Source organism: Culex quinquefasciatus, chromosome 2 (genome assembly GCF_015732765.1).
Source record: "Culex quinquefasciatus strain JHB chromosome 2, VPISU_Cqui_1.0_pri_paternal, whole genome shotgun sequence".
Lineage (NCBI taxonomy): Eukaryota > Metazoa > Arthropoda > Insecta > Diptera > Culicidae > Culex > Culex quinquefasciatus.
The window spans coordinates 132178251-132200007 of record NC_051862.1 but is presented as its reverse complement, the minus strand read 5'-3'; the positions used below and the strand labels follow the sequence as shown (position 1 = coordinate 132200007).

The 21757-nt window shown below is 34.7% G+C and overlaps 1 protein-coding gene across 2 annotated transcripts in view; it reads left to right on the top strand.

Moving 5' to 3' along the window:
• The window catches only part of LOC6041067 (putative inorganic phosphate cotransporter), a 54975-nt gene extending 37931 nt beyond the window's left edge, over window positions 1-17044 (top strand). For both annotated transcript variants that reach the window (XM_038255665.1, XM_001850326.2), the window contains exons 2-5: window positions 14520-15148; window positions 15215-15599; window positions 15657-15895; window positions 15960-17044. In XM_038255665.1, the coding sequence (XP_038111593.1) occupies window positions 14520-15148; window positions 15215-15599; window positions 15657-15895; window positions 15960-16169 (1463 nt within the window). In that variant the 3' untranslated portion in view covers window positions 16170-17044. The remainder of the gene's footprint in view (window positions 1-14519; window positions 15149-15214; window positions 15600-15656; window positions 15896-15959) is intronic.
• Window positions 17045-21757: the final 4713 nt, after the last annotated feature.

Genomic DNA, 21757 nt, shown 5'->3' with positions numbered 1-21757 from the left:
TGCTGTATAGAAGTGAAAAAGTTCAACTTTAAAATACCACAAACAAATCAAAATTGCCAGAAAAGAGTTTAGCTTATGTGATTGCTTAACATTAAGAAATTTGTCAACCCCCCATGTCACCCGCTCAAACAATGGTACAACATTCAATGCAAACTTTCATTTTTATGTGGTCGACTCGCGGGGGTGTTTTTTGGCGACCCGTCGTCGTCCAATACCTGGAATCGACACGGTTTCTCTCCACAGTGTCGGCGTTTTTTTTTCTTTTTTTTTTTTTCATATCAAGTTCTGATTTCCGGTCCGGCAAGGTGGTGGTTTGGCATTGTTTTGGTTTTTGTTTTGATTCGTGGAGTGACCAGTGCAAAAAACGAAACGAAACTATTGTAGGGTGAAATTAGTGGAAGCACGTGAACGCAACTACTTTGTGTGTTGTGGTGAACGAAACTGAAAATAACTGAGTTTTTTTTTTTGGTTAACTTTTTGCCATATCGAATTATGATTAATTTGCATGTGCATGTAAGCCGGCGTTGCTTGATTCAATTCAATTTTTCAAGGGTGAGCAAGTGGAACGTGTTGATATTTGCTGTGACAATTGTGGCACCGGTTTTTGAGCATAAATTTGATAACAACTCAAACAAAATTACAAACCCGAGCAGACGGAAATAACTTGGGAAGGTCAGTTTTTGATATTGTGAGAAGATCGAAATATGTTATTGAGATGTTCGGATTAGTTGTTAAAATAACAAAAATCAATAACAAAGATTTGTTCGAAGAATAACTTAAACTGTTATTATGTTGTTATTGCAATAACAAACCAATAACACAGAAGGAATCATGAAGGAATAACAAGATTTGTTATTTTGTGCGGAGAGGTGGAGCAGCATAATAACAAAATATGTTATTGAACTGGTATATCTCCATAACAAAAAAAGTTATTGTTTTGGTTTATTTGTAATTTGCAAATAAACCTGCAGTTGCCATAACTCCTCTGTACTAGTCAGGGCTGCAGAGTCGGGTACCTCCAAGCGACTTTGAATCCATACTTTTAAGACAACTCCGACTCTGGATGCAGGATATGACGCCAACGACGACTTCAGCTCTCCAAAAATACCCGACTTCGCAGATTCCGACTCCAAGTAAAAGTTGCTGAAAATTTGCTGAATCCGATGCATTCTCCGAAGTCTCACTCCAGCTCGAACTTCAACGTCAACTCCGACTTCCTGGCTCTGTGAAAATAATAACAGTTTTTGTTATTCACACTTCAAAAATTCTCAATAAATAAATCAATTCCGTAAGGGAATATAACAAAATTAAAAAAAAAGAATCTCAAAAGTTAATTTTATCGGATTAATTTTAGCTTGAAACCCCATTTCATGGTAAAATAGATGACCCCGATGAAAATGGTCAAAATTATTACATATTTCTAACCAATTTTAGTAAATCCCTTAGGGGGTGTATCAAATAATTAAAAAAATCAATTTTCAAAATTTCAACTTTTTAGAATAATTTTAGCTTAAGGACCCCATTTCATGGCCAAAAAAATGATCCGGCCGAAATTGGTAAAAATTATCCCATAGTTCTAGCCAATTTTAGCAAAGTCCCTTAGGGGGTATATCAAATAATAAAAAAAAACAACTTTCAAAATTTCAACTTTTTCTAATAATGTTAGCTTAAGGACCCCATTTCATGCCCAAAATAATGACCCTGACGAAATTGGTCAAAATTATCCCATAGTTCTAGCCAATTTTAGCAAAGTCCCTTAGGGGGTATATCAAATAATAAAAAAAAAACAACTTTCAAAATTTCAACTTTTTAGAATAATTTTAGCTTAAGGATTTCATGGCCAAAATAATGACCCCGACGAAATTAGACAAAATTATCCCAAAGATCTAAACATATTTAACAAAAGAAAAAATAATAACAGATTGTGTTATGGACACTTAGAAACTTTTCCATGTGTGCGATTTATGGTAATTTTATTTCCAAGTCAGTATACCGAACGAATAACAAATTTTGTTTTTAGGAGAGTTTTTGAGATGTATAACATTTCCGTGTTTTTCATTAGCGTGTTATTAAACATTTTCAATATAATATCACTTCAATACCAAATTTTGTTATTTTATCAAAAACTGTTATTAGTTTTTCTTCTTGAAGTTGAACTTCAGGATAAAATAATAACACTTTTTGTTATTTTAACAGGATTTTTTATTGAAATATTATTAATTTTGTTATTACCGTCTGCCCTGGAATGGAGTAATTGGTTTGTTACATTTTTCTTTAAAATTATTGCAATGATAAAAATAGTAGCTTTTGAAATCCTCTGTGAAACTGCTTACTTTTCCTGTCATTCTGAGAAGATCGTTCTACGGTCTACTTTTATCAAAAAAATAACTGTTTTGAAAGTACGTTTCAGCATCCATCTGAGTGCTGAAATGTTTTTGCCGGAAGTGCTAAAAATATTGTATACAACTCGTTGAAAAACTTCATCTTTGAAAAAATCCTTTTGCAACATGTTGCATAAACTACTATCGATTGTTTTGAAAGTCCTTACTACTAACTTGAATCGGTTAATATTAAATTTTACAATATGCAATTAATTTGGGTCTATACAAGCCAGATTACACATGACGCCATTTTGATTTTTTTTGGTCTTAAATTTAGTGCTATTTTGTGCTTTTACAGATTCCATACAAATTGCCATACAAAATTTGAAATACTAGTGCTCTTTTAGTGCTACTTATTGCCCTATACTCAAATTTAGTGCCCTCATAGTATCCATACAAATCGTCATAAAAAGTTAAAAAGTCGGATTTCACATGTCACCATTTTGAATATTTTTCATGCTCAAAACTAGTGCTCATTTAGTGCAATTTAATGCCTCATACCTCAGATTTAGTACCAAGAAAAAAACCCTAAAAGATATCCTATGGAATTGATATTGACAGAAATTTATTGTGAATTTGCGAAACAGGGCCAATAACATGTTTAGTTATTGGTGGAAATTATTTTTTCTTATAATTCAAACTTGTTTGAACATATTTACAAACTAGAATGATTCAGTGCCTTGGGCTAAGGGCGAGTATCGGGCTAAAAAGGATTTTTTCTTAAAATTTCAAAATTATTCAACATAACTACAAACTGGAATAATTTAGTGCCTTCAAGTAAGTTCAAATATCGGGTTGAAAATGATTTTTTCTGAAAATTTAAACTTGATTCAACATATTTTCACACTGTAATGATTTAGTGCCTTTGACTATTTGCAATTATCGGGTTGAAAATGACATTTGAACTTTGTATGACGGTTTGTATGATGGCACTTAATCTGAGTAATAGGGCACTAAATAGCACTAAATGATCACTCAATTTGAGCACAAATAAAAATAAAAATGGCGTCATGTGTAATCTGGCTTTTATAGACCATACATTTGAATCAAAAGAAATTCCCTTACCTATTTATAAAACTGACTTAAGATTCCAAAATTGGAAACCGTTTTTTCGTCACACAATACATCATTCCACGTTCCAAACCTGGAATTCGTCAATATCATCATCACCAATACCGGTCGGGACTCCGGAACGTTTCACCGACCGATGAGGTAACCCCTTTGGTGGACAGGAAAGTAACGCACTGGGCGGGCGGTTTGCGATGCGTAAATATTTGTAATCGTCGTGCAAATAACCAAGATACTTGTGTAGCGATCGATAATGAAAACAGTCAATTTGTTTAGAAATTAATGTCATTGACACCTTTTGTTTGTTTTTGGATGAAATTAATTTATAAAGTTGTTTTTTCCTTATTTCGTCAATGTTTGATGTTTATTAAAGTAACATTAGTTTAGAAAAATCTAATATTTTTCAAAGTATTTCTATCAATTTTCAAAAAGCAAATAAATCCACCCCAGTTTAAAGTTGCTGATAAGTCGTGCAAACATTTTCGAGTATTGTCGGCGGGAGGTAAAATTCCGATAACACAGGTTCCAATTAGCGCGTCTAACCCTCAATGGTAAGGCGCGACATTTGTGTTGATAAGTACCACCGATCATTGATGACTCTCAATCAGTCCAGACAGTGGGTGTTATCAATTTAAAGAATACTCGACAGGTGGCTTCTTGAGTAGTGATTGTCTTCTTGATTCGGTTGTAAAGAACTTCTTTGAATGATAAGCGTGAGATAAGGGGAATTCCAGAGTTGGCGTCGTCGATTCATGGCATAGAAACATTGACCTGGTTTATCTGAAGAGGAGGTGTGGAAAGGTTTCGAGTGCTGTTTTTTTTGTTTGAATCGCTAAACGAGCCGGACGTTGACGCTCTGTTGACTTATTTGAAGCGTTTCAGTTTCCGATATGGTAAGCCGGAGGCATTAAGAGAACCATTTAGCACGTTTTAATGGCTTCGAGTTGAAATTTTTGAGCGGTGATAATTTTTTCGAATTTATGAGTGTATTGTTTTGAGATTTGGTTCTTGTGATGTCATCAAATAAAAAAAGGTACTTTTATTTGAATCAAGTGGAAAATTTTATTGTTTTAGTAGATTTAATCAGTCAACCCTGCGTCGCGAGATAGTTATTTCACAACAATTGATGCTTATAACTCGTTTACATAAATGCTGAGAAAGTTTTCCCACAAACGCTGGTGATTTTCCACATGGTTGTACGTTCGTATATTTAGTGCGTATAGCGATAGTGACTTTTCAATCAGTCATTCTCAATGTTAGGTGCTGTAATATAGAGAGAAAAAAAACAGTTTATTGGAATTTTGATTGATTACAGTTCGATTTTTTAAATATTCGGCTCTTCATGACCAGTTTAAAAATCATCAACAAAGCAAAACGTTCACTTTCTTTAACTAGAGCTGCTCATTTTTCAAGAGAAACTTGATGTTTAAGTAAAATATTCATTTTCACTCTCTTTTCTTTCAAGTCCCTAAAATAGTTATATTTTTGCATATTCGAAAAGAACAGTACATTTTCCACAAAATTGCTTCTTTTTTTTTAAATGTTTCACAGTTGAAAAATTGGAAATTTTTAACCCGAATTTGAAATGGAAGCCTAACTAATCACTTATCTTTTGAATTGTGGTGAACAGAGATTTCGGAGATCAGATTTTAAAAATATACATTTAGATTATGAGCAATTCTCTCAGATTCCGGTCATTCGATATTTTTTTTAATTTTTTAATCCGGCAGAAACTTTTTTGGTGCCTTCGGTATGCCCAAAGAAGTCATAAAATTTTTCATACAAATTTGGCAGATGTCCATACAAAAACGATACATAAAAATTCAAAAATCTATATCTTTTGAAGGAATTTTTTGATCGTTTTGGTGTCTTCGGCAAAGTTGTAGGTATGGATATGGACTACACTGAAAAAAATGATACACGGTAAAATTTTTTTTGATGATTTTTTATTTAACTTTTTGTCACTAAAACTTGATTTGCAAAAAACACTATTTTTATTTTTTTTTTTGATATGTTTTAGATGACATTAAATGCCAACTTTTCAGAAATTTCCAGGTTGTGCAAAAAATCTTTGACCGAGTTATGAACTTTTTAAACCATACTGATTTTTAAAAAAAAAACCAATAAGTACTTGAGTAAAATTTTGATAAAGTGCACCGTTTTCAAGTTAAAGCCATTTTTAAGTAAATTTTTTGAAAATAGTCGCAGTTTTTCATTTTTTTTTTTTCTAAGTCTCATCCAAACAACCAATCGTTTTCTAATGTAGATATCTCAGCAACTAATGTTCCGATTAACAATGTTAAAATATGAAACATTCGTGAAATTTTCCGATCTTTTCGAAAAAAATAATTTCAAAATTTTTAAACCAGGACTAACATTTTAAAAGGAATTGAATATTGTTTATAGTTTTCTTTTTCTTTTGAAACCATTAAAAATTGTTCGTAATGAAAATTGAAGTGAAATTTCGATTGAATTTCATCAGAATTTTATTTATAAATTCTTCGGAGATAATTTAAAATTCAACAATTGCACAATGTGTGCATAAAAAAAATCATTTGATTTGGAATCTGAACCTTATCCTAGGTTGGAAATTACTGGAAAAGTTCATGTTTTGTTATTGTCAAGCGGTCAGAATTTGTTTTTAAAACACCCAGATTAGCTGTTATAATAACACAAGAAAATTTGGTAACAGAGAAAAAAATGTTCCCGATAACTCAATTAAGTATTGGTGAGATATGTTTTTGCTATAGTAAAAAACTGATTTTGATATTGATTTCTGATCATTAGCTGTAGCTGAACATAAAATTTTAGAATTATTACTTGGTTGCAATAAGGCCGTTGCAAATATTTTTTGAAGTTTATATCCCTGGCCTCTGACCAAAGCCGTGGCGGCAATAAATAAACAAGTTAAAAAAATGAATTTAAGAGTCATGAATTCAACATTTAATGAAAAAAGTGTTTTAAAATGCATTATACTGTCCAGTTGTTTGCAATCATTAGTTTTCAAAAAATTTAAGTATTTTCAAATTATTTTTTTTCGAAATTTTGTTTTTTTGCGGTGTTGTGCATTGGAATTTCATTAAAAATCAAAATATTTTCAACCAGTCCAATCATGCTACATATGATTATCAATGCAGAAAATAGCATTTTAGATTGTTTCAGTTGATTTAAGAGGCAGTATTTGTAAATTCTGCTCGGTTTGTTGTATAGGTCGTATCGAGGTGCTCCGATTCGGATGAGCTAAAATGAATGAAAAAAAAAAGCTTAAAACTGCTATGTATTTTAATTAAATTTTGTAAGTTTTTTGAAAAAAAAATAATTTTTTTTTGCTTCCTGATTTTTCGGACAAATTTTAAACTTTCAAAATATTTGAAACGGCCTAAACATTACATATTTTCAAATGCTGAATAAAATCTGTAAACATTGGCTGACGGCAAACAAATCGTGTTTCACATTTGAAAACATGTAATATTTAACACAGCTAAGGCAAAATATTCAAATGAGCAAGTTACCTAAACATTTGAAAGTTCTAGCGATTAAAATAATAATAAAATATTTCGCTTTGCAAAACATTTTTGATCAAACTGTTGGTTTCTTTTAATTATCGATATACCAATAAATAAAAGAATATTCAAATATCAATAATACAACTTTCAAATTTTGACTTAGAGCAATTCCAGCCCAAAACAGGAATTTTTCAGGTACTTTTTTCTCGACCCTCTCCGATTTCAATGAAACTTTGTAGACATGTTATCCTACGCTTATATAAGCCATTTTTGTGTATATGGAGCCAGTTCCACACGATAATGACATTTGAGAAGGGCGTAAGTGTTTCAAATATTTTTGTAATTCGGAATTTAAATATTTCTGTATCTCGAAGCCGTTGCATCGTATCAAAAAGTGTTCAAAGACAAACTAGTAGGAAATTTGACGGGCTTTTCGATAAAAATACAATGAAAGAAAAAAAAATCCAACTGTTATGAGATTTTTTGATTTTTAAGTTTAAAAGTCAAATTTGAGGGGGAGCCCACGATTTTTTTTCGTTTAAAATTTTTGTGAAGATAGCCTAAGATGTTACAAAAAGACTCACGAAAAATGCAGGATGGAGCAACTCACCTTAAAAAATACAAAAATCATTTACTGAAACTGTTTTTTTGAAAAGTGCTCTAAACGTCAAAATTTTCAAAAACCGAATACGGGAATCGATTCTCCAGACAATTTTACATAAAAGTCTCCATATTGACCATTGTCCTAAGTCCAATCCTTGTGAAGTTACAGCGGTTTTAAAAATTAAAATGTAGAAAAAATAGGTTTTTTGATGGTTTTTGGCAATTTCTATATGACAGACTTGATTTTTCAGTCTCGTTAATATTTTTACCGGAAAGCTCGTCCAATTTCCCATAAGTTTGTCTTTGACAACATTTAAATTGGATGTATGAGCTTGCAGATATAAGCTAATTACATTGCTCATAATTGAAAACATCATCCAGCTCCATCCTGCATTTTTCGTGAGTCTTTTTGTAACATCTTAGGCTATCTTCACAAAAATTTTGAACGAAAAAAAATCGTGGGCTCCCCCTCAAATTTGACTTTTAAACTTAAAAATCAAAAAATCTCATAAAAGTTGGGTGTTTTTTTCTTTCAGTGTATTTTTATCGAAAAGCTCGTAAAATTTCCTACAAGTTTGTCTTTGAACACTTTTTGATACGATGCAACGGCTTCGAAATACAGAAATATTTAAATTCCGAATTACAAAAATATTTAAAACACTTACGCCCTTCTCAAATGTCATTATCGAGTGGAACTGGCTCCATATACACAAAAATGGCTTATATAAGCGAAGGATAACATGTCTACAAAGTTTCATTGAAATCGGAGAGGGTCGGGTACAACCGATTCCCTATTTGGCATGGAATTGCTCCTTATTAAAAAGTTTTGGTATAACGGTTACATTTTAAAGCCAAAAGAATTTGTTTAAATTTTTCCATAGTTCTGGCCATATTTAGCTAATTAAAAAATAATAACAAATTCGGCTATGGAAAATTGGTCAAAATATTCCCATAGTTTAAGTTATATTCAACAATAAAACATAATATCCAATGAGGTTATGACTAATGATTAAAGTTGGAACATCACATGAATAACGCGATCAATGATTGAATTATTTTCTAGATTTCATTCTTTGAGTTGTTATTGTCTTACTCTTTCGTATGATCTGCTCAATTACAATTTTTAGACTTGGGATGTTATTATTTTTTCTTCTCATTACCGATGATCTCGACTTTCTGATAACAAAATAAGATATTTTAACAGGACTTGTAATTGAAATTACCTCCTGACCGGGATACTATTTTATTTGGAGATAATACAAAAAAAATCAACGTTTCCTACAGAGACGGTCACTAACCCGCGTTATCTGAATTCACATCAATGACGAAAATGAGTCACTATAAAATTTTGAATCCAAATGATAAATTGGCAATTAAACTTTTTACAAATTTACAACCAAATTGACACCCTCTATCACCTGGTTATCAGTTGGTGGTCCTTACTAAAAATATTAGGCACTACTATCAGTAGTAGCTCCCACCTTGACAATGGCACTGGATTTGAAGCTTGAATCCATCAGTTGTCTTACGCCAATAAATGCGTTATCAAACTGATTGAAAACCCTTCTTTTGTTGTTCAGAATTGTGTTTTATGGCACATAAAACACACTGAATTGGCCACTTTATCAAGCGATCGACAGTGTTGCCAATCTCCCCCACCATTTACAGCACCAACAGTAGGGAAATTGATAAATTTATGACAATCTAAGCCACAGGCAAATGTAATCTCGCAGGGATTAGTAACGATTGTGGTCAAATGATTGATGGGAACCTGCCCCGGCACACCTGTTGGAACCTACCTCCTACCCCCATTGCAAGGGCAGCGGCGCGTGACACCGCGCTGACTGACAAACAATTCCCCAATCATTGAGCGATGATAGTGGAAATGCATCTCAACCCAGCTGGAGGTGCGATTATCAAAAGTGGCGTGTGCAATTTAGCGAACCACCCTGCCCCGCGTGTGTAACGGTTTATTTTGACCTGGGGGGAAAACGGGAATGTGCATAGTAATGATTCATTCTGGGCACGAAATCCCGGCGTGTTACGTTTTTTTTGGCAGATAACACGCAAAACATGACGATATTGGGGGGGTGTACAAACTGTACTGCAATGTGGATGATTGTAACGTTATCGATGTAATAACAAAATGTTAAGCAAATTTGTATCGATGCTAAGAAACATGGTGTTGAACGGAAAGCAGAACATTGCCACTCGGATTAAACATTCATTAGTTAGTACCACCCTCTGAGTACTTATTTCATACGGTATATGGTCCGCGAAACTTTGCTTTGCTTTTGGTCTATGATCACGAATCCGAGTTCCATTTTTCATCTCGTGACGGAGGAATGATAAGGCTCCTTTTAATTTTTCAACATTCGAAAAAAGCCAGATGGCCATTTAAGATGATTTTGAAGTTTGATTTCAGAAAGACATTAATGTGAAAAAGGACGTCCGATTTGATGGCGCACTCAGAATTACGAAAAAAATGTAATATTTATCAATTAGATACAGAGATAGTATTAAAACTGCCGCCTTTTTCGTTATTCAAGTGTATTTTTGGCACATGTTATTTTACGGGAAATTTACTGTTCTTTTCAAATCTGCAATAACCGAGAAAGATAATTTTTGTTTATTCACAAAAACAAAACAAAAAAATCATTTTAAAATTTCGTTTATTTTATAATTTTGCAGGGTTCTTTTTAGCAAACACATTTGCTAAAAAAATGAACCTAAAAGTGTTTTAAACTTGAAAATCGTAAACATCATCAAACATTTGATGAAGACCTTTCGATTGCAGGTTGACTTTACAGCACCATCAAAAAGATGCATGTGTTTGTCCCTATTAATTCGCTCTCTAGATTTAGCCTTTTTGCGGTTGAAATTTACTGAAAAAATGCCTTAAAGATTTTAAACTAGTAGCTATCTTTGTGTTACTTCTTATTTAGCAGTTTGGGCAACACGTTGCAAAAAGATTAGCACGATTCGCACATTTACCCAACGAAGTATACTGGATTAAATAAATATAACGAGTAATTAATAAAAACGAGTATTGCAACGAGTTGAATCTTTTTTTTTTTGTAATTTTAGCAAACACTATTTGAATTGGAATTTTCAGGAAAACGCTTGTTTTTTTGCCGACAAGAACAGTGCCAAACTCCTAAACTGTATCGAAAAGTAACTTTTTGATACAAGTGCTGAAAAGTAGAACTTTTCAGCAACCAATAGATGCTGAAACAGTAGTTTATGCAACAAGTTGCAAAAAGAGGATTTTTTCAGCACGAGTCGTACATTTATCCAACGAGGTTCACCGAGTTGGATAAATACGACGAGTGCTGAAAAAATCAAGTTTTGCAACGAGTTCCATACAACATTTTTGGCAAGTTAGAAAAACACCCATTGAGTGGAATTTTAAGTCGAATTTTCATGTATTTTGTCAATAAATTGTTTAAATAAAAAAAATTGAAAAGTGTTACTTTTCGAAACAAGTGCTGAAAAGTTCAACTTTTCAGCACACATTGCAGTGCTGAAAAGTAGAATTTTTCAGCATTTATTTTGAAAAGTGTTGCATTCGTCTCTGTTATTTTTGGCACAGAAAAGTAGGCTATTTCGTCGTTCAAGGAAAAGTAAGTAGTTTCACGACGGAATTGCAAAAAATACTTCTCAGTACTGTTATTTTTGGCGATGAAAAGTAAGCGAGACTGATTTGAATAAGTAAGGGAGTTTAACATCGGAATTAAAAAAAAAAACATTTTTAATTTTAAAAAATGAATTTACATAAACAATTAGTTTGAACATGATTGTCAATAATTAAAATGATGAGTATTGAAGTAATGAATTGTATCGCGCATAGCTCTCTAAATTCATCATAAATCAATGAACTTTTGGCATGAGTTGAAAGCTTAAACATCTAACTATGTTCAGCTAATGCCAAGCGCTTAAACAAAATATTTCAAACCAAAATTTACAAAAAATTGGGGTTAATTTGATCCCCTTTCAGCATTTTGGATACTAACTATTGAATCACCTCAATTAAAATACAGGGATGAAGTCTTCTAAATACACTTTGTAACAAAATTGATTCTTGAAATAGCAGGACGATTTATTCGACATTAAGAACGTTAAGGTTTTGTAGTTGATAAGTTTGTCAAACAATTCATGCATAATAAAATATGTTAAATGAATTTTTCATTGTTTTCTATTAGAGGTAACAAAGAGGCACAAAAGAGCGAGCCGCTCAAAGAGCCGGTAAAAGAGCAAACGAACCATGGCTCACAAAAACAGAATCGAGGTTATTTTTAAACTCCGATCTTTTGAAAGAACCGTGCCAAGATGAAGTGTTTTGGACCTTGTGTTCATTAAATTTCCAACAAATTTTAGTGCTAAATTTGTTTATGAGAAATGAAAATGAATTTCAAATATTTCAATGTTAAAAAAATAACTGCAATTTTTTTAAAATTGTGTCAAGCTGTAATTTTTCAAGTACTTTAGAACAGTGGTTCTCAACCTGTAGTACATGGCACCGGAAGACAAACCCCGTAATGGCGGACATTTGAATAATATCCCAGACAAATTATTTGAGAGACGAAAAAACAAACAGATTAGAAACAAAACATTAACGCAACTTTTTTGCAGATCATTTAATTCACTTCGTTTTTGCTAATCGATTATCATCAAATTTGAAAAACAGCTGTTTTGCATGATTGACTGATTCATACGAAATGGGGGCTGTCCATACACAAGTGCTATTAATATTTTTGAAAATCTGTACATTGAAATCTCACAAATCTCTGGCAAAGTTTGTGATAAGGTTTTCCTAGAAAACATTTTTTTTCGAATTGTTGACAAAAATTGACAAAACACACAGAAAATATTAAAAAAATAATCAAATGAAAAAAATTGCTTGCATTCGATAATTTTTTTTATTAATTTAAATAAATTGTACCGTTTTTAAGTTTTTGCTCATTTTATTCTTTAAATTGTTGTCTCTCAACCGGAAAAGAAAGAATGAAACCACCATCTCTTAAAACAATTCAAAAGATTGTAAAAAAATTCTAAAGTTGCATTATTTAACATTATTTTTTCGGCCTGTCTATTATTAGTCTATTACAAACTTTTCATACCAACTAACCATGAAAATACATGAAAATAGGGGAAAAATACCCTTACTAATCAATCGTCATATCGTCGCTTGTGTGCTATCTTGTGACACGTCCTATTTTTTTACAGCAGGCGTGTCACAAGATGGCACACAAGCGATGATATGAAGAGATTGATGCTCGATTAAAACTCCAAAAAATACTATTTAGGCTATAAACTTACCAGCAACAGCACCGCTTCGATTAAGCACGCAAATTTATGCCACCTACTGGCCAAAAAAAAATCAAATTCAATGCATTTGTTCATAATTTCTATTTTGCGAGACCATTTCTCATCATTTTGGCGGCACACACAACCACACGCAAGATGAGAGCTTAACTGCTTAACGAAAGCCGCCATCAATATCTTTTCACTTGCGCTAACGTTTCCAAAGCTCCTAAGATATGAAATTGCTTCCAACTACCATGTTCTTTTGAAAATTAGTTAGTCACTCACTTGAAAAATAACCCCGAAACATGTAAATAATTAGCAAGCGCCATAAAAAAAAACAAACGCTCCAAGTCTTTTGACGTTTGACTTTTGACGACCCATTCCAATCGAAGGCTGAAGAAAACCGAGCGAGAGGCGCCAGCCAGTGATGCCAGGAAACTTTCTCTATAAACGATACTTTTCGTGAGTGTTCGCTTAAAATTTCATCAAAATTGGCAGCACTAAGCAGACCCAAAAGAGCGCAGGAAGAAAAAAGAACTAAGCAGAAAATTGAAAATGGGCGTCACCCAATGCATTCCCGTCTGATTAGAGTACATTTGGGTTTTTTTTAAATAGAATAACTTTTAATAAAAGTGAAAATAAACAGAAATGTTCACAAAAGTTGATCTACTCGTTGGTGTACTTGGTTTTAGTAAATTTCAAGGAGCACTCCAGATTATCCAGGATCATTCAAACACGACCGCTTATTAGGCTTAAAATAACTATATTTCGTTTAGTTTTTACTATTCAAACAACTCATTTTGTCAAAAACTTTTGATAGAAACACGCTTGCTCACTTCTTATTGAGCTTTTTTTCACTCGATTTCAGTTGAAAATGCTTTTAGTGAGCTGTATTCGAATGTAAAAGTGCTGATATGGCATCATTATAGACACGATGGAATTAGATGTTGTTTTCCTGTTTGAAGCTTTCATATAACAATTCTTAAATTTGGCACTCAAAGTGTTCCGCACAAATAAATCACCCTCATTTTTGGTTCATATTATGCGTGAATCTATTATTAGCCTTCCCATAACATCAGGTGGCACCGCACAATGCCGTGTAACAGGCACAACAACCGCGCGCGGATGTTTTTGTGCGATCTTTCTTGCGCGTTGAACTCATTGATGGCAGTATTTTTGCACTCCACAAACTTGTGCTACTGTTTCAAGTTCACGCGATTGTATATCCGATCCGAACCAAACAACTCCGCACACACTTCTTGAGGGGGGTTCGCAAGACCTTCACGGTTGTTGAGTTCAGCTTAAGGGGGTTCATCACCGTCAAAAGTGGTTTCGGGCAGGGGAGCTTATCTGCAATTTTGATGAGATTCTTTATTGATGAAAGGTTGCAGCGGCGCGTTGAGAACGTTGATCTATTTTTTTGGCTTGCGCTGCTGTTTCTTTATGATGGGATCAATACACCTGTTCCTGTTTGGTTGATATTGGCGCTGAACGATGCGAAATGGGTGCGATATTATGCAAGCGGGCTATAAAGTTAATTTATTACTTCCTAGGTCTCGTAAAGATTGTATCGCTACTGTTGATAAGAATTTCTAACAGTTTATTGTCAGTTTTTTAAGTTACTAATATTATTTTTTCTCTTTTTCCCCCGCAGTTTTCATCATCCCGCAGCGGGTGGTGCTGGCGATCTTCGGCTTCCTGGCGATCCTCAATGCGTACACGATGCGAATCTGCCTGTCGATCGCCATCACCGAGATGGTCAACAAGACGGGCAGCATCGACCACGACGAGGGCGTCTGCCCGATCGACGACGACGCCAACCCGGAGGACTTCACCGGCGGCGAGTTCAACTGGGACCAGGAGCTGCAGGGCGTGATCTTGTCCTCGTTTTACTGGGGTTACGTGTTGACGCACTTGCCGGGGGGGATTTTGGCGGAAAAGTTCGGCGGCAAGTGGACGCTCAGCTTGGGCATTCTGTCGACGGCGTTCTTCACGTTGATCACGCCGTGGGCTGTTAATTTGGGCGGATCGACGGCACTGATCGTTATTCGGGTTATGATGGGACTGGGCGAGGGAACGACGTTTCCGGCGTTGAGTGCTCTGCTAGCTTCGTGGATCCCGTTGAAGGAACGCAGCAAGCTCGGATCGCTGGTTTTTGGAGGTGGTCTGGTTGGCACGATCGTGGGAAACCTCGTGTCCGGGCTGTTGCTGCACAACATTGACGGATGGTCGTCGGTGTTTTACTTCTTCGGAGGACTTGGAATTTTCTGGTTCGTGCTGTTTGTAAGTATTCATGAGTAGTAGTAGTAGTACAACATCGAGATCACTGACCCTTTCTCCTCCCAACAGACCCTACTCTGCTACAGCGACCCGGAGTCGCACCCCTTCATCAGCGACAAGGAGAAGGCATACCTCAAGCAGGAGATGGGAGTCCTGTCCCGAGACAAGACCCTCCCGCCGACCCCGTGGCGTCACATCCTGACCAGTGTCCCAATGATCGGGTTGGTTTGTGCCCAGATCGGTCACGATTGGGGCTTCTTCATCATGGTCACCGATCTGCCCAAGTACATGAGCGATGTGTTGCGCTTCTCGATCAAGGACAACGGGCTGTACTCGTCGCTGCCGTACCTGCTGATGTGGATCGTGGCGCTGTCGACGGGAGTGCTGAGTGATTGGCTGATCTCGACCGGCCGGATGACGATCACCTTTGGAAGGAAGTTATTCACCACGATTGGTGAGTATTTAGTATTTAGTCAATCCCAAATACTAACATTCCCAACCCTTTTCACAGCCTCCGCCGGTCCGGCCTTCTTCATCGTGGGCGCCTCGTACGCCGGCTGCGACCGTGCCCTGGTGGTGGCTCTCTTCACCCTCGCCATGGGCTTCATGGGCACCTTCTACCCGGGCATGAAGGTCAACCCGCTCGATCTGAGCCCCAACTATGCGGGCAGCCTGATGGCCGTCACGAACGGAATCGGTGCCATCACGGGGATCATCGTGCCGTACGTGGTCGGAATTATGACGCCGAATGTAAGGGATCTTCTTCTACCTTACAGGTTATGTCACAATCTAACCTATAATATTTCCTTTTCAGCACTCGATCGAGGAGTGGCGCCTGGTGTTCTGGATCGCGTTCGCCGTCTTCCACGTGACCAACCTGGCGTACGTGATGTGGGCCTCGGGCGAGGTCCAGCCGTGGAACACGCCCCACCTGATGAACAAGTCCGTGGAGTCGGGTGACCTCAAGCAGCAGGACACCTACAGCGAGAAGGCGGTGCCGGCGGCCATCAAGGCGTCCCAGTGAAGCGGCTGTGTGCGGTTTATGCTAAGTTATTTACGTTGGACAGTTCCGAGGCCGGTTGGCCTGGTGCCAACGGGGAACCTACCTTGCTTCCTTTTGTGGAAGTAGTTACTATTAGAGTTTAAACAGATATTATATTTGCAATAGAAGAGGAAGAAGCTCAAGGCCAAGTCTTACGAATTTAAGGACCGGAAGTGGTCCACCAACAACCACCGGTCGGTCAACTAGAGCCCCCCACGCTTTGAGCAGCATTTAATCGAAATGTCGAGGTGATAACAAGTCAGTCAACCTGGCGCGCGAAAAGCTGGACGGCATTGAGGACGGTCGCGCTGCGTAGAATGTTTCGCGAGATGTCAAGAAACGTGCACATATAAATTCTTCGCGCAATCGTCGTGAATGCAGAGGGAGGTTAAGGAGAGTTGGTTTTTTAAGCGAGATTTAAAGTGCACCCAAACACAGGTGGCCATGGCGGCGCAGTAGGCTTGCGAGGAACGATTTCTGCGACGGTGCCATAGTGGAGCTGAAGGAAGTTTTTTTTTTTTCTTAAGGGAAGCGTATCGAAGGAGGCCAGTGATAAGTGCACTTAAAGTTTTCGTAATTTGCAAGTATTTATATTTATCCCTTTTTATGGTTAAGCTATGAACGACAATAAGTTGTTAAAGTGCCGTTTGCTAAATAAAATAACCCAATTTTAGTGGGATCTTATCAAAATCATAAATGAAACAAATAGTAAACAATCAGAACAGGTGAACCAGAACCCGCATTCCACTTTCAAACAAATGGCATTGAACTAAATGTTTTGTTTCCCTGCCTCTACTCTACATGTATTTTAATAAGAGTAAAGATGTTATACATAAATAAACGTAATTGTGATAGTATGTTGCTGATGTTTTAGTAGAAATTAGAATGAAAAATCCACAAATGTAAAATAATGTGCCGTAAAACGGGGTGACTTTGATAGGTTTGCGATTTTTCCGCAAAATGAAGAGTAAAGTACCTCAAAAAGAACTTTTCAGAACATTTTGAAAAGTTTAAAAAAGTTAGTTAGTTATAAACAAAACTAGTTTTAACAAATTTCAGGCAAAATTCCAACTTTTTAACAATTTTACCTAAAATTTACATGTATTTTGTTAAAAAGCTTATAAACATAGTCAACTAATTTGAAACATTGATGTTTTTCTTTAAAAATATATCAGCTACTCTAGTGATGATACATTTAACTATGTTGATAGTCATCATTTTTCTAAACACTATTGAAAAAACATTTTTTCCAAAATAGTGCATGGACTTTGTGTGGCCTACCCTAGACATGTTTTAAAAATAATAATCTTGAAAAAAAACCTAACCTGTTGGAAAATATTCCAAAAACAAATTGAAATCCTATCAAAGTCACCCCGGTTTACGGTACATTGTCAACATACCCGTCTACGATATTCGTGAAAAATTTGTGTGAAAAGTTATCTGTATTTTTGAGCTTAGAATCAAGAGCATTTTTTTTTTCATTAATCCTGTACTGCCGATTTTTTTTCCCAAATTGTGTTTGGTCGTGGACAGTTGTTCATACCAAAAAAACTTTTTTTTTTTTGTATGGAGCGTGGCCAATCACAAACACCTCCCTCCCTTAAGTGTCTACGTGGTTTATGGATGGTCCCTTAGACTAGTACAAATTGTACTTAAAGTTGTTATCTCTCAGCTCTGGTCGAGGTCGAGGAGGGTTGGCCATACACGAGAAATAGCAAGAAAACTGTCATATACATAAAAAAGTGTTTAACATCCCCGTTCATTTGCGGGGCGAACGAAAATCATTGGTCGGGAAAAATTAATGTTATCCTCATTTGAAATTTTTGAACTTTTTTCCTATGAGACGAAATTTCGTCTATGTATATCAATTTAGTATTGTTATAAGTCTACATGGACTTGATTTATAGTTCAGATCATATCATTTCTTATGGGAAATGATGCAAGGAACATTACTCCTCAAGCACATAAAGTGATTGAAAATAAGGGAAAAAAGTTACAAAGGAGCAGTTCTCTAGGATTTCGGTCATTCGATTTTTATTTTATTTTTTTAATCCGGCTGAAACTTTTTTGGTGCCTTCGGTATGCCCAAAGAAGCCATTTTGCATCATTAGTTTGTCCATATAATTTTCCATACAAATTTGGCAGCTGTCCATACAAAAATGATATGGGAAAATTCATAAAATCTGTATCTTTTGAAGGAATTTTTTGATCGATTTGGTGTCTTCGGCAAATTGTAGGTATGGATATGGACTACACTGGAAAAAAATGATTCACGGTAAAAAAAAATTGGTGATTTTTTTATTTAACTTTTAATCACTAAAACTTGATTTGCAAAAAAACACTATTTTTAATTTTTTTAATTTTTTGATATGTTTTAGGGAACATAAAATGCCAACTTTTCAGAAATTTCCAGGTTGTGCAAAAAAACATTGAGTGAGTTATAAATTTTTGAATCAATACTGATTTTTTCAAAAAATCGAAATATTGGTCGCAAAAATTTTTCAACTGCATTTTTCAATGTAAAATCAAATTTGCAATCAAAAAGTACTTTAGCGAAATTTTGATAAAGTGCACCGTTTTCATGTTAAATCCATTTTTAGGTGACTTTTTTGAAAATAGTCGCAGTTTTCCATTTTTTTAAATTAGTGCACATGTTTGCCCACTTTTCAAAACAATATTTTTGAAAAGCTGAGAAAATTCTCTTTATTTTGCTTCTTCGGACTTTGTTGATACGACCTTTAGTTGCTGAGATATTGCAATGCAAAGGTTTAAAAACAGGAAAATTGATGTTTTTTAAGTCTCATCCAAACAGCCCACAATTTTTTACTGTCGATATCTCAGCAACTAATGGTCCGATTTTCAATGTTAATATATGAAAAATTTGTAAAATTTTCCGATCTTTTTGAAAACAATATTTTCAAAATTTTCAATTCAAGACTAACATTTCAAAAGGGTCAAACATTCAATATTACGCCCTTTTAAAATGTTAGTCTTGATTTGAAAATTTTGAAAATATTGTTTTCGGAAAGATCGGAAAATTTTACAAATTTTTCATATATTAACATTGAAAATCGGACCATTAGTTGCTGAGATATCGACATTGAAAAACGATGGACTGTTTGGGTTAGACTAAGAAAACATCAATTTTCCTGTTTTTAAACCTTTGCATTGCAATATCTCAGCAACTAAAGGTCGTTTCAAAAAAGTCCGAAGAAGCAAAATATAGAGAATTTTCTCAGCTTTTCAAAAATATTTTTTTGAAAAGTGGGCAAACATGTGCACTAATTTTAAAAAATGGAAAACTGCGACTATTTTCAAAAAAGTCACCTAAAAATGGATTTAACATGAAAACGGTGCACTTTATCAAAATTTCACTAAGGTACTTTTTGATTGCAAATTTGATTTTACATCGAAAAATGAAGTTGAAAAATTTTTGCGACCAATATTTCGATTTTTGAAAAAATCAGTATTCATTCAAAATTCATAACTCGCTCAATGATTTTTGCACAACCTGAAATTTCTGAAAAGTTGGCATTTTATGTCCTCGAAAACATATCAAAAATTAAAAAATAAAATAGTGTTTTTTGCAAATCAAGTTTTAGTGATAAAAAGTTAAATAAAAAAATCACTAAATTTTTTTTACCGTGTATCATTTTTTTCCAGTGTAGTCCATATCCATACCTACAACTTTGCCGAAGACACCAAATCGATCAAAAAATTTCTTCAAAAGATACAGATTTTTGAATTTTCACATATCATTTTTGTATGGACAGCTGCCAAATTTGTATGGAAAATTATATGGACAAACTAATGATGCAAAATGGCTTCTTTGGGCATACCGAAGGCACCAAAAAAGTTTCAGCCGGATTAAAAAATACAACAATTAAAATTGAAGAAAAAAGACCGATTTCGTAGAGAATTGCTCAAAGGTTTTATTGAAAATTTGAGAGATTTGCTGATAAAATTGCGCACCCCGTTCCCAAAAACCACAATGTTTTTAACATTCAGATCATTTTTTAATGAATCTTTTTTTGAGAAATGTTTCTGGGCCCATTGAGTATATCACTACAGAAAAGTGTAATTGGTTGGGTTTATGCTCAACTGTAAGTCACTTTTATGAATTTTGGATTTCAGCCGAATCAACATATTTTTGTGTGTTTTGGTTATAAAATGTACCGTTTTCATTAGATTTTCACATTTGTATTAGTCCTATTAAAACTCACAAAAGATCTCGTACTTATTTTGAGGTCAGGGGAAAATGTTGTAATTAAAAAGATCAATTATTTGTGTTTTTTTAGCAAAACAATTTATTTGTTGTATTTTATTTTGTTTCAAATTTGGATACCAGACTTCTTTAGTATGTCAAGCTCAATTATGCAAGATTAAATTAATAGTTTTACATATATGTAAGATTTTTACTGATTTTTCCGCAATTTTTATGTTATTACTAATAATTGCAAGTTCAACTCTGTAGTTTCAATACAAATAATGTAGACTAATAACAATACCAAATTGAAATAGACGAAATTTCGCCCCATAGGAAAAAAGCTCAAAAATTGCGGATAACTTTAATTAATTAAAAAACTTTTCAACACTTTCAGTATAATACAGTTTTCTTGCTATTTCTAAAAAAATACTACCCCCCCCCCCCCCATAAAAAAGACCCCGTGATTTATGCTGGAATTTATGTATGAAAAGACGATTAAAAATGGGTAATTTATTTTAAAACTATTATTTCTGAGAGGTCCTAAGCAGTACCTACAACTTTGCCCCGAATCGATCCGATTTTTTTTCTCGGGATACACATTTCTGAATATCTTGTATCTTGTATGAATAGCTGCCAAAATTGTATGGACGAACGTAAGAAGCAAAATGTTGGTCGTAGAAGTCTCTCAAGTGGCGTCACTATAAACATGGTCCTCCCAAGTGTTCTGATTACAAATTTTTGACTCTACCACCTTAACAACACGATTCTACGGTATGGCCCATAAAAATGCGACATTGTTATTAGGTGGAAATCGGGCCTATTTTGACTATTTACGATGCATGTAGCATGTGTACATGTTAAATAGGATCCAAACAAACAAATAATGCATTGAAAACCATTTCCTTAACTTCAATAAATGTCACAGCATATTTGAACTTAAAATTCTCAAATTTGCTCCCAGCCCAGGCCATATTAAGAAAAAAATACATTTCTTTGTTGGTCGATCTGAAGAGCCACTTGTGATTTTTGTATGGATTAAAAAGTAAACAGCCTCCAAGGTTACTTGAGAAGTGTAACAATTAATTTCATCGAATTTTTCGCATTCTATTAACTACTTCTACTAAAACAGTGAAATTTTAAAAAATAACTCGATTCTGAAAATGCTTTAATTTTAGGAGTTTTAGAAGCCTACAATGATTCAAGGAAAAAAAATAATGCAACAAATGATGGCAATGGAGCATTTCCATTCGAGCAGTTTTTGCATTTTTCTACAATGTATTTCTTATGGAGCGAACTAACAAAAACTGCTCGACTGCGGGTGCTCCATTGACTTTAACAGATGCCCTGATATGACTTTTAACAG